The sequence below is a fragment of the Pelodiscus sinensis genome, chromosome 5, assembly GCF_049634645.1.
Source record: "Pelodiscus sinensis isolate JC-2024 chromosome 5, ASM4963464v1, whole genome shotgun sequence".
NCBI lineage: Eukaryota > Metazoa > Chordata > Testudines > Trionychidae > Pelodiscus > Pelodiscus sinensis.
In genome coordinates this window covers 59,745,400-59,762,412 of record NC_134715.1, presented here as the reverse complement: position 1 = coordinate 59,762,412, position 17,013 = coordinate 59,745,400, and the positions used below count along the sequence as shown (strand labels likewise).

Sequence of the window (17,013 nt, the reverse complement as noted above, 5' to 3'; positions counted from 1 at the left end):
CTGCGTCCAGACTCAAGCCGCGTTCTTTCGAAATTATTTCGAAAGAACGCGGCTTTTCTTTCGATGGCGGTAAACCTCGTTTCACGAGGAAGAACGCCTTCTTTCGAAAGTTCCTCTTTCGACAGAAGGCGTTCTTCAATGTAAATAGGGCTTCTTCAAAAGAGAGCATCCAGACTCACTGGGTGCTCTCTTTTGAAAAAGCGGATTGCTCTTTCGAAAGATCCGCCTGCAGTCTAGACGCGATCTTTCGAAAGAGGTTCTTTCGAAAGATGCTTTCGAAAGAGCCTCTTTCGAAAGAAGCCTGCAGTCTAGACATAGCCTTACGGGGCACAATGCATTTAAGTGATTTTGGCGTAGTTAGCTGTTCACTGCATTTTTAAGCAGTTTGTTTACCTGCCATGAGGCAGGACAGCAAGAGGATTTATTTAAGTATTTATTTAGATTTAAATAAAATAATGTTTATATAGACCTCTTGGCATTCACTGTAACACATAATTAATATTATAAAACAAAATTAAAAAAACAGTACAAATCTCCAGCAGCATTAACCTAATTATTCATAAAGGAGCTCTGCTAGTCTCTATACAAATCCTGCCCTTTCCCACCCCTTCATTGTTCTGGGAATGCACCCTGAGTACTCTCCAAAAGGCTAATTGAACAGAAGTCTTCTGCAGCATTCTCAGAAAGTAGCCACATTCAGGCTATTTTGGACCAAGATAGGAAGCACATTACAAAGACTTTGAGCTGTCATAAAGAACATTCTGCTATTGGCTGCCTCTCTTCTATAACAAGGGGAACCTATTCCAATGTCTTTGATGACTGCAGGTGGAACAGTATAGCACAATTCCTCAAGATTCAAGATGGAGGCTTTTAGATACATTCCACCTTCTTTCTCACTCATGGAGAGTTTACAATTGTTCCTTCCTTATTTGTTATTTCCTTACTCTAAAAGGAAAGACTGAACATACATACTTCAGGGTATGTCTACACTACCCCGCTAGTTCGAACTAGCGGGGTAATGTATGCATACCGCACTTGCTAATGAAGCCCGGGATTTGAATTTCCCGGGCTTCATTAGCATAAGCGGGGAGCCGCCATTTTTAAATCCCCGCTGCTTCGAACCCCGTGTAGCGCGGCTACACGGGGCTCGAACTAGGTAGTTCGGACTAGGGTGCCTATTCCGAACTACTGGTACACCTCGTTTCACGAGGAGTACCGGTAGTTCGGAATAGGACCCTAGTCCGAACTACCTAGTTCGAGCCCCGTGTAGCCGCGCTACACGGGGTTCGAAGCAGCGGGGATTTAAAAATGGCGGCTCCCCGCTTATGCTAATGAAGCCCGGGAAATTCAAATCCCGGGCTTCATTAGCAAGTGCGGTATGCATACATTACCCCGCTAGTTCGAACTAGCGGGGTAGTGTAGACATACCCTCACTCTTTGTCTATAGAAAACATTCTTTACAAGGAGTAAATTACACAATGGCAAGCATTAGACTAGTGATGTACAATGTATACCAACTATATTTCTACATATTAATGAATGACACAGGTTTCTTTTAAATGAAATCTGAATAGCAGATCAACATGTGTGAATAGTGAAGGTTATTTTATGTAGTTGAAATGTAAAATGAGGTAATAATGTAACTGGTAGATCTGGAAAATGCCAAAAGAAACTTAACACATACAACATTGATGTTCTAAGCCAAAGGTGTCAATGTCTACTTTATTGTGCTCTCATGGCTAAAGTAATGGGAAGAAGAGAATTAACTTCCTTATATCCAACTAGATGGTACTAATGATATTCCTTTCTGAGTAGGTCATTACTGCTGGTGTGAAATCTGTATAGTATAGGGTAAAAAGCACACAAAATATTAGATTTCACAGGATGACACCAGAATTCTGTGAAGCTTTTTTCATGGCCGTGAATTTGGAAGTGCATTACCTATTAGGGCAGAATCAGGCTTCAGAACCTATCAGGATCAAAGAATTCCAAGTGTTTTGGATTTCTTAGCACATCAGTACTAATACAGCTTTAATTTTATATGAGGTAAGTTTCTACAGCTCTTTGTTGCAAGGGTATTCTTTACACATAATAATACAAAACCACTGATATACAGGCAGTCCCCGACTTACGCGGATCCGACTTACGTCGGATCTGCAGTTATGAATGGGGCTTTTCTCGCCCCGGAGAACACGGACTGCGGGACCTCGCGGTCCCACCGCCCGTGAACTCTGGGGCGAGAAAAGCTGCTCCGGGGCGAGAAAAGCTGCTGCGCGTCTCCCTGGTCTGCTTTTTTTCCATCTGGCAGCATGTTGTAACCAAGGTTGAATCATAGAAATGTAGGGCTAGAAGGGGCCTTGAAAAATTATCTAGTCCAGATCCCTGCACTGAGACAGGTCCACATAAAGCCAGACCAGCGATTCTCAAACTTTTTGGGCTCCGGAGCCCTTTACATGCGTAAAAATTTATGCAGAGCTCCAGCGGTCCACTGATTGTATGTATTGTACCTATTGATGTTTCCAGTTTGTCAACCTCACGGAGCCCCTGGAAATGTCTCGCGGAGCCATGGGGCTCCACGGAGCACAGTTTGAGAAACACTGAGCTAGACTATCACTGATGGGTGTTTGTCTAACCTATTCTTAAAAACTTCCAAAGATTCAAATTCCAAAGCCTCCTTTGGAAGTCTATTCCAGAGCTTAACTGCACTTGTAAATTAAGCCCATTTCTTTTTGTCCTGTCTTCAGTGGACATGAGTACAATTGATCAATCTCCTCTTTATAACATACCTTAACATATCTGATATAGATAGAATGAGCATGCACTATTCTTATGCAGTGCAGTGAAACAACTCTTTAAAAAGTTGTTACACTGAAGTAACTGAGAAAATAAAGTCTGGAATGACACACACTAAAGTAGTAAGAAATGTAACCCTCCCGTTTTATATAACCAATTTTTAATTATTTTTTCCCTAAGGCCCAGATGCTATTTGTGATTACAGAACAAAGTTCCCTGAATATACTCGCTATATCGGAGCAACCACTCCAGCACAAGGGGCCACGGGTGATGTTGAGTATTTGTGGCGGACTGCCCCCTGGACGACTTCTATACTGCCCCACAAACGTTCCTACCCTGGACAAATTGGCTGGGGAGTAAGAGAATTTAGTTATCTCAACAGAGGAAATATGTTCAGTGGCAATCAGATTAAGGTAACTACTCAAATATTTCTCCAGAATTTTATCAGATGCTATCTAGATGGCATTAAAGAGTGTCTTGCTTTGCAATGTTGTGCTATACGAAGTGGTTAATGGAAGAACAAGATAGAACACATTTACTTGAAAAAGGGCATCATTTTTTAAGATCATGAACAATCAACAGTGTTGCAAAATGTATTAAAGTGGTTGCACTTGAAATTATACTAAGCATTCATAAATCTTGAATTTTATGAAACAAATTAAATGGGAAAGTTGTGTTGTGTAATGAAGACATGCACTAGAACTGTGCAAAATATTAGCATCTTAAATCAACTGAGCCCATATGTTTGCAAACATCAACCCACTTTCATGAAAGCTTGGGAAAACATTTTCAGAAATGGACCCCTGAAGTTAGGCTCTCAAGTGCATGCACATGCCTAAACAAATGGCCTGATTTTAGACAATGCTGTATGCACAGCACCTCCCATTGATGCTAGCTTTAGACTGCCAAGTTTTTTAAATCTTGGCGTTGCTGGGAATCTGACTACTCAGAAATATGGCAGGAGGAAATGACTGGAACATTAGGAAGAAACTAACTTTAGGATAAAAGTTTCCATTAAGGATTGCAAGGTTCACTTCAGGGTTTGAGTTTGAACTTGAAATTTAAGGGGAACCTATAAGTGATGGTCCATTTCCAAATACTCTGAAAAGAATTGCAAGCATGAACTCCTCAGTGAGAAGAATCCTGCAAGATTTGATCAGATCAAGTATTCACTACCTCTGAGAACTCTGTTAATGCTTTTGTTGTGCTCAGCCTCTTGGGGAGCAGAAATAGAGAAAAGAATCTCAAGACATTCTTGAGCGTGTATACCTCCACTCTGGGTGTTGAATCTGCAACCTTTGCTTACCACTGCAGTCCCAGTGGAAGTCATTATGGGATGCTTGGCATATGTAAGGATTCCAGGAGAGTGCCCTCAGTGTTTAATTTTTGCAAAATTCTTTAGTTTTTTTATACAGTTGCAAAAATGGCATATTTTTATTAAGCACATCTGACTAATTTCACCTGAGGCCCCAGTCAGGTTGGGGCAGTATCGTGCTCAGTGCTGTACAAACATATACAACACAGTTCCTGTCCTGAAAGAGCTTTTTTGTATTGCTAACACATAGCTTACCAATATCCAATAGTGTCTGCACATTACATAACTGCACACTGCACTCCTAAAAAAAGGTCAGTTTACATATTTAATCCTCTCTTCACCCCCAATTATTAGTTCCGAGTAGTTGATTTCTTACCCCAATCATGAGTCCCCGGTGTTTTTCCACTCCTCCACTGGATGCAGTTTCCTCTCCCCAAGCTTCATAATTGTGAAAAGGATCAGAAAGAAAGGCTGGAGGAGCCTGGGCTTATCTTTCTTCCAACATCTTGTGAAGAAAAGCAGGAAGGGGCAGCTGTCTTGTTTCAGTCCTGTCCCACCCAGATGAGGATCAGGATGGAAAGATGGCCCTTCCAACTTTTATCCCCTCAGCACAGTAACACAGGAGCACAGTAGCAGAGAATATAAATAGCTACAAACATAACCGATTATTTCCGTTGGTGGACAGGTGAGAACCGTTGTTTGAGTTTACCAGCAATGGAAAAGAGAAAGCCCAACACATTATAAGAACTAGTAGAGAAGACCAGCAGACCTTGGTTCTAAATTGTTAAAACTTTAGTTTCTCTGAGTTATTCTTCCATAGCTTTGACACAGGGAACTAAAAGACAGCTGAACTTGAGGCTGTGAAATCCGCATTTAGCCCTAAGGGCATACTTTGGGCACCTTGCAAAATATTGCCCTTTCTATGTCAAAGTCTGAACCTTCATTGATTGCTTTTCTGCAAAATCTGAACAGGTGTACATTCCTAGGAAGAACATTGACATTGATTAATGTCTCATGATTCTTTGTTCAAACAGTATATCTTGCTCAAATGAAGCTGGTCTGAGAAAAAGTTTTATGAAAGCACTAGAAGATTTACTCGGCATTGCTCGGGTCCTTAAGTCACATAAGTTTTGGTTTTCTTCATTTAAATCATTGTTCTGGGAGATGAGGGGTACACTATGCAGGCTTCCCCGGGGGAAAAGAGAATAACCCCAGCCCTCTCTCACTGCAACTGCTAATGGCCACTGGAGCTGCAGCGGGCACAGTCAGGGGGAGGGGTACATGTCCTCCAGCTGGGGTACAGACAGACACACTCAGACAGACGCTCTAAAGTACAGAGTAGTTAGCTGTCCCTTTCTCTACCTCTTCCCCCTGCTGGCCCAATAGGGTTATAGCTTTCCTGGTACCCATCACTGGTCCCTTGTAGTCCCACTATGGATATTCTGCAGCATAAGTGTCCCTCTTACCAGACCCCTCCCTTTCCATTTAAGAGAAGCAATCAAATTCCAGCCACATCCCATTGTCCTGGCACAACCAAACCCTGCTTTAGGTTATGATAAGAGGAAGCTTCAGACCAAATGTGGTGGTCTTAGCTCTTACTGTTTAGGAGATGCCCTTGAACAAATGGACACACACATGTATACACACAATGTATACGTTGGTATGGACTCATGAATGGGTGGTAGTGGCTACCACTCAAGATTAGGCAGAAATTAAATAACAATGTGGGACCTAATTCTCTTCATTCTTAGTACTTGCCTCCCGTATATAGAAACCAAAGAATCTCTTTATTTAGGATCCTGAATTATTTGGGCATAGGAGCCTTCATGGCACCACTGCCCTACAGAAGCAGGAGTAGCTGTATCTCTTTTGGGCACAGCATCAAGTGTAACCACTCAATTCAACCTACAATAATAGAAGGAGACATAAATCAACTGGGCCTGGAAAAGGATGCATAAAATGCACAATTCACACCCCATTGTGCCTTATCCCCTCTGTTCTCTGGCCATGAAGGATCTATATGGGATGAATCTGCAGATTTTAGTGGAAACCAGAGTTGGGCTCAACAGTTGCACCTTGCCCTCCTTCACTGCTTATTTTCCTGTCTATGACAAAGTGGCAGCTAAATTTAGCCTAACTAGTGTAACCGGTTTATTCCTTTATCAAATAGCCATTAATGGAAGGAGTATTTTAAGCTTAGCAATCAATACACAGATGTTTTTCCTTTAACAGTTTTCTTATTTTACTTGATACTTCTAAGTCAGCTTTTTCTGGAGCTCCAAATGATTTTGAACCACTTTTCCCGTATAGAATCAATAATACACATGGATTTCAGGTCTCCCTTAAATGCCAGACAGTCTTCAAATAATTGCAGCTCCCACATTTCTGATCTGCAGATGTTGCTGTCAATACAAATTAAAATTAAAAACAACATCTTTGGACTTTAATGCAAAGATATGAAAGTAGTTTTTAAAAGAACCTTTACTAGAACCAGACAGCTCCATGGCTATGAGTTTTAGTTTCACTTAAATATTTTCTTTCTTCTGCGTCATAAAAGATTGTGGTTAAATCAGGTATGCTAACCAGGCGTATAAGACTTCATTCTCTCTTAGATAAACATATTTTCAAACCTACAAATTGTACAAATTGTACAAAGTGGTAATGTCTGACAGTGTTAGTACCATAACATTTCTGAAAATGAAAACACGCTGTGTTCTGAACAAGGGCCCGTCATGTTGACATTATAGATAGGAGTTGCCGAACCCATATTCCTGTGGCCTCCTTGCATCAGACAAACACGCTAAAAGCTATGCTACTTCTACATGACTACATTGTTATTTCAAATTGTTGCTGATCCTTGAGAGCCAAGTCTACTGCAAATTCTGCTCTCAGTTATACCAGAGTCAATTTGCAGTAGCTTCATTATTCTGGATTTACTCCAATGCAGCTGAGGGCAGAATTCAGCCCTGAAACTTCACCTAGGATCCTGGTCATGAAGTATTTCAGTTTATTTTGCTTTACAAACCTCATAAACTAAGGGGGTCACATACTTTATAGACTGTTAGCTGAGCTCATTGCATATACCAGGAGCTCCTTGCATTCCTGTATTCGATCCCACAAGCTCCCTGTGTGCCACTCACCTATCCCCCTCAATTTCAGGCACTCTGCAATTTCCCACACTATCCCCCATGCTAGACATTTTGCATGCTCCCTTTTCTCCCTTCTTCCATTTATAGGTTCTCCATTCTTAAAGATTGGCTCTCAGCAGGAAGGGGGAAGAGGGGAAAGAAGAAACAGAAACAGCTTGACCATACTCCAGTCTCATAGTTAGTGATATTTGTGGATACTGAACCTGATTTTCTTCTGACATACACCTATGTAAACACATTTTACTTTAGTGGAGTTACTCCTGGTTTACCTGATGTGAGATTACTATTCCCTTTCTATGTTACTATTCAGAATCACTCTGCTTTGCTGTGCTTTTAAATTTTTATTCTGGTTCATTTTATTTTCTATGAATTCCTGTTGCCATAGCAGCTAGGCTTATACACTCAATCAAACTTAAAACAAATTTAATGAGTTAGCAGCCAGTGATGGCAACTTAATTACACCGTGCATTACTATCACTAATGTCTTACTAGATCAGGTGTTAATACAAAATAACCAAAACTGAACAAAAATAAGAACTTGCTAAGGATGCCAGCGCTGAAGCTATTCTGGGATACTCACCCCTTAACATGATGTAATGTAATTTTCTTAAAATATCCTGTTACAATCTCCAGGATTGCTTTCAATAGTCATCGGGAGATTGATGCCGATTCCAGGAGACTCCAGGCATATCCTGGAGGTGTTGGCAACTCTAGAATTCACACAAACCATTTTAAAGGGCCTTCTGTCAGACCCAATAGCTTGCCAAACTCTGGTTCTGGCAGAGCTCTGAGAGGAGCAAATTCAGTTGGTGGAGGCACCTCACTGGGCTAAAACCTACCTACTGGCAATCAACCAGAGTTGCTGACTCAAGTCCCATGACTTGAACTCGAGTCTGACTGAAGTCGCCTAGGTGACTCGACTTGAGACTCGACTTGGGTTCATTGTTAGTGACTTGAGACTCGACTTGAGACTTGCTAATTTTCGACTTGGTGAAAAAATTGTCCCAAAATACCGATATTGATGGCTTGTACAAAAGTGACTTGACATTTTTAAAATTAAGACTTGAGACTCGACTTGGGACTTGACTTGAAAGTGACTTTAGGGACTCAAGACTCGACTTGAGACTTAAACTGTAGTGACTTGAGACTTGACTTGGACTTGACAATGATGACTTGAAGACAACACTGCAGACAACACTGCACTCAAGCCTTGCAAGATCCCACCCGTAAGCTAACAGTACCTCTTTATAGACCTTACTTATGCTCCCATCACTGTGATGTCTAGGCACCAAACACTTAAGAGTCACTAGTACCAAAAACTGCTTATCTAATTAAGACACATATCACATACCTTAACCTAGTCTAAACACACCCCAAACCTCAACAAAGGAAAGGACAGCAATCTAGAGCTTTAAATTATAAATGGTTCAGGAAAAGGATTGTTCTTTTTTGTGTACACAATACTCACCACAATGGGGCCCTATCCCAGTTGTAGCTTTTGGGTGGTATCATAATATTAATGTATGCTAATAAGTGCTGCTACTGCTACTCTAATATGTCTGTATACTTAACTGTTCTCATCTTCCAGGAGAGACTATCAAAAAGCCTGGCTCTTTTCAGGTCTCCCTCCTGCCTTGTTCAGGAGCAGAGAGTGAGCGTTCCTGCCGCACGGCATGGGGCTGCACCAGCGGCAGCCAGTGAGGGAGAATCCGAGCTCCTTGCATCACCCAGCTGGATACAGCACCCTGGACAAAGGCACAGTTTGCCCAGCCTTGGGCCAGCCCAGCAGATTGGCTGTTGTTTGTAAACTACACACTGCGTCCCCAAGATTACAGCCCGTGCCTCATGATTGTGTCCCTTGTTTCAAAGATATTTGGATAGGAAAATTGAGATAGGGTGTACTAGCTCAGGAGGCTTCCTTATAAAACTCAGAGGACTCGTGTGCCCTATGTTTGCATTTAGTGGCTTCTGAACAAGCCAGCAAAGAGGGTGGTATCTTGGCTGTCCTTAGGATTCATGGGGCCCTATGTAGTACTATTAAACTGGTGCCCCTATGCTTAATGGCAGCCTGAGGGGCCGGCGGGGAGCACATATTAGAGATGTGATTTTATAATCTTCAGCAGCACACTAATGAAATATTTGTAAAGCAGATTTTAAACTAAGGTCTTCTTGTGCTTAATGGACTCATGCACAGTGTGATTCAGAGCCTTGGGATACATCCATACTGCAGATTATTTTTTTAATCATAAGCTTAAATTCTGCAGAAACTGAGAGTGGGCACAAGGTAAATGCTGTTTTTTCAATACAAGTCTTGAGAAGTAATGGAAACAGATGTGGGGCTGGTAAGAGAGAATAGCACTGGAAAGGCAACAATAAGAGAGGTCGGTAAGTTGCATGGTATAAGCTAGTAAAAGCATGAAATGAAAACAAGGTAAATTTTGTATTATAAGACTATAGTTCCATCACTACAGACAGTCCCCGGGTTACATGGATCCGACTTACATTGGATCCCTACGTACAAACGGGGTGAGGCAACCCCACACTAGCTGCTTCCCCCCAGCAGACCAGGGAGACACGAAGCTAGCGTCCCCCCACAGCAGACCAGGAAGACGCGGAGCGGCTTTTCTCAGCAGACACCTCAGCTTGAGAATAAAGGACTGAGGGAAGTGAGGTGTGGGAGAATAAAACTGAGCTCTGGAGAAATGTTTGGCTAGAGTTTCCCCTACAATATGTACCAGTTCCGACTTACATACAAATTCAACTTAAGAACAAACCTACAGTCCCTATCTTGTACGTAACCCGGGGACTGCCTGTACTTAAATTTTGTGGGTTAAACAAAGAAGCAGCTCAAAGCAAAATAACATGGACAAGAGAATAAGGCAAGGAAGTTATATGGCAAACTTGCTGCTGTTTTAGCAGTGACTGACATTTTCAGTATTGAACTGCATATCAAATGCAACCGTTGACAAAGATGAATATGACTTAGAAACAGAAAAGCCAAAGAGAACAATGAAGACATCAGATGATGCTTGAATTTCATAAAAATAACTGAAATTTTGATTCAGAAATTTGCATCAGAATGTTTGCAATGCACCAAGTTCTGCCCTTGAATAAGGAGCAGAATTCAAACGAGAAATGCTTAGACTGGCATTCGTATTTTAATTTTTACCCTCAGATTTATCAGTAGACATGGTGCATCTAAATTACAACTTGGAGAGATGGAGAGAGGCAAAAATAGGTAAAATTAGAATGGGAAAAATAGGATGCAAAAAATAGGATGCAGTATTCAAGTGTGTGTGTATTTCTGAAAAATGCACACTGCAGGCTACATTGTTGCTTCCCTCATAAAGACACATGTACAAGTGTTGTGTAAGATTATCTTGCTGAGCAAATTTAAGTTTTAAAAATTTACTTTCTATAGACATTGTCCATACTGCCATTTTCTGCCCCTGCATTCTTTGGCTATGTCTACACTGGCGCGTTCTCACGCAAAAACTCTTTTGCAGAAGAGTTCTTCTGGAAAAACTCCTCCACAAGAGAGCGTCTACACTAGCATGTGCTTTTGCGCAAGAGCATCCATGCCAGTGTAGATGATCTCTTGCGCAAGAAAGCTCTGATGGCCATTTTAAACATAGGGCTTTCTTGCGCAAGAAATTCATGTTGCCTGTCTACACTGGCCTCTTCTGGAAGAGCTCTTGCGCAAGAGGGCTTATTCCTGAGCAGGAGCATCAGAGTCCTGGCGCAAGAAACGCTGATTTTATACATTAGAACGTCAGTTTACTTGCGCAAGAACATGCGGTGAGTGTAGACAGGCAGCAAGTTTTTGCGCAAGAGCGGTTGCTTTTGCGCAAGATCGTGCCAGTGTAGACACAGCCTTTGAATTGTAGTCTGTTGTGAACATTTGATCTTTACAATTTTATAGTCCCCATATAGGATCCTTAGATATACCAGATATTGTTTAACTTTTAAGTATTTTGTTCCATTGCCTGAGACATTGCAGAAACATAACCGCCTTACAATGCCAGTTTTATTGTCTTCATAAATTCTTTCTATCTAAATTTTAAGGGGACCAGAATTCTGCATCCAGATCACTCTCACATTTCAAGATGTCGGAGCATAGCACCCTTCTTTGGCTTTCAGATCTGTTAATGGACTCTTTTCCCACTTCCTCTCTGATTGGAGGGGGACAGACACATATAGCATCAATTCACCTTGCCAACACACTGTCGTTTTCTTTCTCTGTGACAGACTGGAGAATTCCGTCAGGCTGCTGAAGATGAGATAACTCATCGATACCAGAATCCATGGTAACTATTTATTCATTATTCTAGCAAATCTCCTCTGGTAACTGGCCACTATAGCAGTCAACAGAGATGTGTAGATAACCCTGATCTGTGAGAAGACCTGGAACAGGCAGAACAGTGGCCTGCTTAGCCTTAGAGCAGAATTAACTTGACAACTCTATCTGTCATTTCCAAAAAGATTCCATGGGTATCTACTGCTGTAGAAAATCCTTCTTTGGCAATGGAGCTGTAGTGATAGCGGCTAAGAGACAAGGTCTATAGTTAACTATTTAATTGATATGTTATTATAAATGAATAGCACTATTATGTAAATAGAATCAAAATAAACTTTACAATGGAGGGAAAACTCATTAGGAGTCATGAACACCACTATCAAGAGAAAAATCCTACTTTTTAGGGTACCTACCACTTTTCAAGCAATCCCTAATTTTACCTTGGCTTACAGGGTCTGTCACATTGATTGGTGCACAAAGTCAGTGCTTTATAAATATTTATTATAACTATTAACAATAATTGTAGGTAAAGTATGAGAGATAGAAAGAATTGAAAAGATCCGTGGAGAAAAAGAGTGAGGAGAGTGAGTTCTCCCCCAAGACTAACCTTGCAAAGACTCCTAGCATCATAAAACTAGTCATATTAGAATGAGAGCGAGGTGTCACATTATGATCCACTCTGAAAAAGGGGCAACGACTAGTTATGTTGCCCTAGGAGCAGCTTATGAATCTCTCTCCACGTTTGCCTGCTTGCTCTAGGGAGGAACTAAACTGCAGTGGACCTTCCCTGCCACACTGCCTTCTGCACTGATACAGACCTGCCCTCTGTCATGGTGGATTGACTAGAGTCAAGGCTGTCCCTCTAGTCTCCACCCCATTTCCCCCACACATACCTACCTACACATGGTGAGGGGAAATGGTTCTCTGGAGACCATTTCCCCTCCTATGCTGAAGCCCATAGTATAAGTAGGCCATACAAAAGTCAGGAAGTGCTATAGGCCTTGTCTACACTGGCATGTTTTGTTGCCAAAAACTGCCTTTTGTTGACAAAACAGTGAGAGCGTTCATACTACAATGTGACTTTTGTCATAAAAAACTTCCAGCCCTGCAAGAGACCTTTGTCTTTTCCCCTCTTTTTATTGTGGATAGAGAACCAGTGTGGAAACTGCTGTTTGTTTTGTGGACAATTGGCTTCCACCAAGATCCAACAATGCCTGCCCTGATGGCTGTGCTCAGTGTTTTGATCTCTGATGCCCTGCAGTCATGCATCCCTCTTCTTTCAAAGCACTGGGAAGTATCGGATAGCTGAGTGAGCTGCTCTTTTTGGGGAACAAAAAGAGCAAATCCCGTTCTGCCCTGCTAGAAATACAGCAACAGGCAGACTGCTGTTGTAGGGGGAAGGGATTGCTGTGCTGCTTTGACATTCCTCAGCATGGAGAGCTCACAGAGCTAGGAGGGAATCCCAAGAAGCACAGGGATCAGCTCTGTCTTCCCACAATACTGCATTGTGGGATGCTTACCCACATTGCTTTGCTCTGTTTTTCAACAGGGGAGCTAGCAATATGGCCATGAAATGTCAACAATGGGAGACAGAAAAACTGGTTTGACTGGTTTCCACTTTTGCCAACTTTTGCTTGTCAACAGCACTTTTGTCACCAAACCTTCCTAGTGTAGACATAGCCTTAGTTACCCTGACTGCCTTGTGTGGCCACAGAGTTGATCACCTACTAGCCCTGCGTTTCTTATGTTGTCCTATAAATCACTGGTACAAAGACATAATATATGTAATTGCTTATTTGGGTTAATACGATGGAATGCTGTTGAGGTTTCTTTCTTCTGGTGACAGGTTATAAAATAAACAGCTTCCTCATTACATTTTCCAAAGGCTGCGAGGTAATGAAACGTTCAGAGTGCAGTGTAGGAGGACAGCCAAAGCAGTATCTTTCAAGAAGGCTTAGACTGCTTGTCCATCTTTTAATGAATTCATAAAACATTCATAAGGCATTCATATTTATCAAGATTTTTTAAAGCCATCCTTGTGTATAACAATTGTAGAGGGATTAATGTGTGGCTTTCTATAAAGGACATACTATATTAACGTTTACCAGAGAAAGGTGTATGGAAAGGCAGAATGATCTGAGTTTAAACACAATAATTAAATGTGCAATGTCTCACAAAAGGATACACTATTAGATAATTTAATAATTTTGTTTAGTATGCTGTAGGCTTTAAAGGATGAACAAATTTTACAGGAACTGCATAAAATATTCAGAGGTTTTTAATTGTTACCATTGGATCTTTTACATATAGTTTCAGTGCGGCTGACACTAATGCCTCTGATTTTCTATTCTCATGAGCAATATAAGGTGGTTACAGATTTTTTAATGAAAAAAAGAAAAATTCATCAGTGCAAGGAAAATTCTTTGATTATCTCTAGTTATTTCAAACACAAAGCATTCTCTGAGATATGCTGCAGTATCCATTTTACATTTAGGACAGTTGGTTAGGAAAGGGTCAGTCATGTTTCCTGGTGTCTTCCAGTTCCACTTTTCCAGCAAAACTATTAGAAGTGTAAGCAAGAGTGATCAACTTTTATCCTTGATAACATTGATATCACAATATTATTCAGGCAATATCTGTGTGACTTTTATATAATTTTCTGCTAGTACGATGCAAACTCCATTCGTAGTAAATATAGTCCACTATCTATCCTTGCTATAAACTTTTTTGTCAGTCTCTCTCTGACTTTACCTAAATTACTTTAAATTACTTAATAAAAGTCCAACATACCAGAAATTCTCTGAGCCTACGTCTACACTGCAGTGCTATTTTGGGATACCACAGGTATCCCTAAATTGCTAGCCCACATCTTAACAGCAAGCCCATTATTTCGAAATATAATAGGCTCACTTTTATTCCGATGTCCCTGTAAACCTCGTTCCACGAGGGTTAAGGAACATTTCGGAATAGTGCTTTATTTTGAAATATGGTGCTGTGTAGACAGTGCCATATTAGGAAATAAGCTATTTCAAAATTGACTTGAAATAAGCCACACAATTTGCGTAGTTCAAATTTCATAGATTATTTCGAGATAAGGGTGCAGTGTAGATGCACCTTGAATGAGTAATTTTTTATTTGGAAGAGAATCAGAAGTCTATCATAAGAAGCAGAAATACTGATTCATTCAGCAAGAAGAAGAAATGATGATAGGAAGACTGCATTTCAGCTGAAGAAGAGTGGCTGAGTTGCAGATTTCTGATTCAAATTTGAATTCATTTATAAAGTTTCTCAGTTTAAAGGATAATTAGTTCTTATGACTTGGTTCCAGCCTATAAAGAGAAATAGATTATGTATATATACTGCAATATCTGGAATAGACATAAATATAATGAACCCACTAGCGCATTACTCAGTGTCTTCTCTGAAACCTAAATTAGATGAGGGGGAAAGGATGTAGCCAAAGAAGGATTCAGTATTCCCTAACCTAACATTCAACCAAGTACTGTAGCAGGCTAATTAGTGGATAGGAAAGGGTAGTTACTCTCAATGGGCTAAGGTGGATTTAGGTTGGGAGCAGACCAAGTTCTGGAAGAAACATTCCACGGATATCCTTAAAAAGAATAATTTCTATTTCCCCCTGTTTTGTTCAATTTCATTGGAAAATTTCAACTTTTCATTAAGAAAAAAAAGTTAAAACAGTGTTGATCTGACCCACTTGAAAGGGAAAGCCAGAGGTTTGTGTGAGTAGAAGCAGCTGGCCAGAGACAGCAGCTTGGCAGGGCAGCTGGTTGTAGAGGGAAAGCTGCCTGGCAGTCAGCCTGACTGCTGTGACTGAAAAACCAAGAACTGTGCATAGGCAGGATCTGTTGTTGGCAGAGGGCCTGCCAGGGCAGCATCAAGAAGAGGTAACAGCTCTGCACGCGGAAGGCATGAGACATCTGGATGGCATGTGCATAGTGCTGAGAGGCCACAGCAAGACCTGAACCCTGGCTAAGCACTTCTTCCCTGATCAAGAAAAGCCCTTAGGAACACTTAATTTTAAACATGTGAGTAAACTAGGGCTGTCAAATTAAATTGACACACATCAGTTTTAATTGCACTGGTAAACAATGGAATACCAATTTAAATTATAAATATTTGGATGCTTTTCTACACTTTCAAATGTTTTTCTACACAATCAAATGAATTGATTTCAATTAAAACACAGAATATAAAGTGAGGACTACACGTTGTATTATTTTTATTATAAAGATTTGCCTCATAAAAAGATAATTCGGTTTACAAGTCAAAGCATAAAGAGACATTTCTGATATGTAACTACCTTGCAATTCCAGCTACAATAGTGCCATATGAATACCTATTCTCCCTTTCAGGTGGTATTGTAAATAAGAAGTGGGCAACATTATCTCCTGTGAATGTAAATACATTTGTTTGTCTTAGTGATTGGCTGAACAAGAAGTAGGTCAGAGTGGACTAGTAGGCTCTAAAGTTTTACATTGCTTTATTTTTGAGTGCAGTTATATAAAAATAATTCTATATTTGTAAGTTCAGCTTTCATGACAAAGAGATTGCACTGCAGTTCTTGTATGAGGTGAACAGAAAAATATTATGTAATTTTTATTACAGTGCAAATATTTATAATAAATTATAATATAAAAGTAAGCATTGTACATTGTATTCTGTGTTTAATTTAAATCAGTGTATTGGAAAATGTAGAAAAACATCCAAAATATTTATAATAAATTTTAGTTAGTATTGTATTGTTTAACAGTGCAATTAATCACAATTAATTTTTAGTGGAGTTAATTTGTATTGAGAGAATCATGAGTTAACTGTAGTTAATTGATAGCTCTAGAGGAAATCCCATTTTTTTCCCACTAATGTACTTAAATTTAAGCACCATGCTTTTTTGATTCGGGCTGGAATGCTCAGCTTCTTCCACAATCAACTCCTGTATGAGCAAGGTATTTCTAACTACAATTCTAAATGTATTACTGCCTTTTTTTTTAAATTGTATCCTTTGGTATATATGATTGTGACTATTTTCTTCCACTATTTGATCTGAGGAAGTGGGTCTGGCCCACGAAAGCTCATCATCTAATAAACCATCTTGTTAGTCTTTAAAGTGCTACATTGTCCTGCATTTTGCTATTACTGCCTTGAGTGTTTTGAGAACACATAGATACTATTGCTATGGAAACTGTTTCTATAGCTGTAAGAGGAGTTGCAGCTAGGTAGCTTGAAAGCTTGTCTCTTTCACCAATAGAAATTGGTTCAATGAAAGATACTACCTTACCTACCTTGTCTCTCTAATATTCTGGAACCAACACTGCAAATATCTGTATCTTAAGTCAGTCTTGGATTGTGTGATTTGCTAAGGCAGTGCTTGCCCTAAAATATATTGTGGAAGTAATGGGTCAAATTCCACTCCACACCACCCTCTCAGCCTTTGTTCTCTT

General features: G+C 40.3%; 1 protein-coding gene across 4 annotated transcripts in view; it reads left to right on the top strand.

Moving 5' to 3' along the window:
• Positions 1–17,013, top strand: part of SPMIP2 (sperm microtubule inner protein 2) — a 104,013-nt gene that overhangs the window by 12,251 nt on the left and 74,749 nt on the right. For all 4 annotated transcript variants that reach the window (XR_012904194.1, XM_075930141.1, XM_075930142.1 and 1 more), the window contains exons 2-3: positions 2,974–3,206; positions 11,506–11,564. Coding sequence is in view for 3 of the 4 variants with exons in the window: in XM_075930141.1 (XP_075786256.1) it covers positions 2,974–3,206; positions 11,506–11,564 (292 nt within the window). In the remaining variant the exon portion in view is untranslated. The remainder of the gene's footprint in view (positions 1–2,973; positions 3,207–11,505; positions 11,565–17,013) is intronic.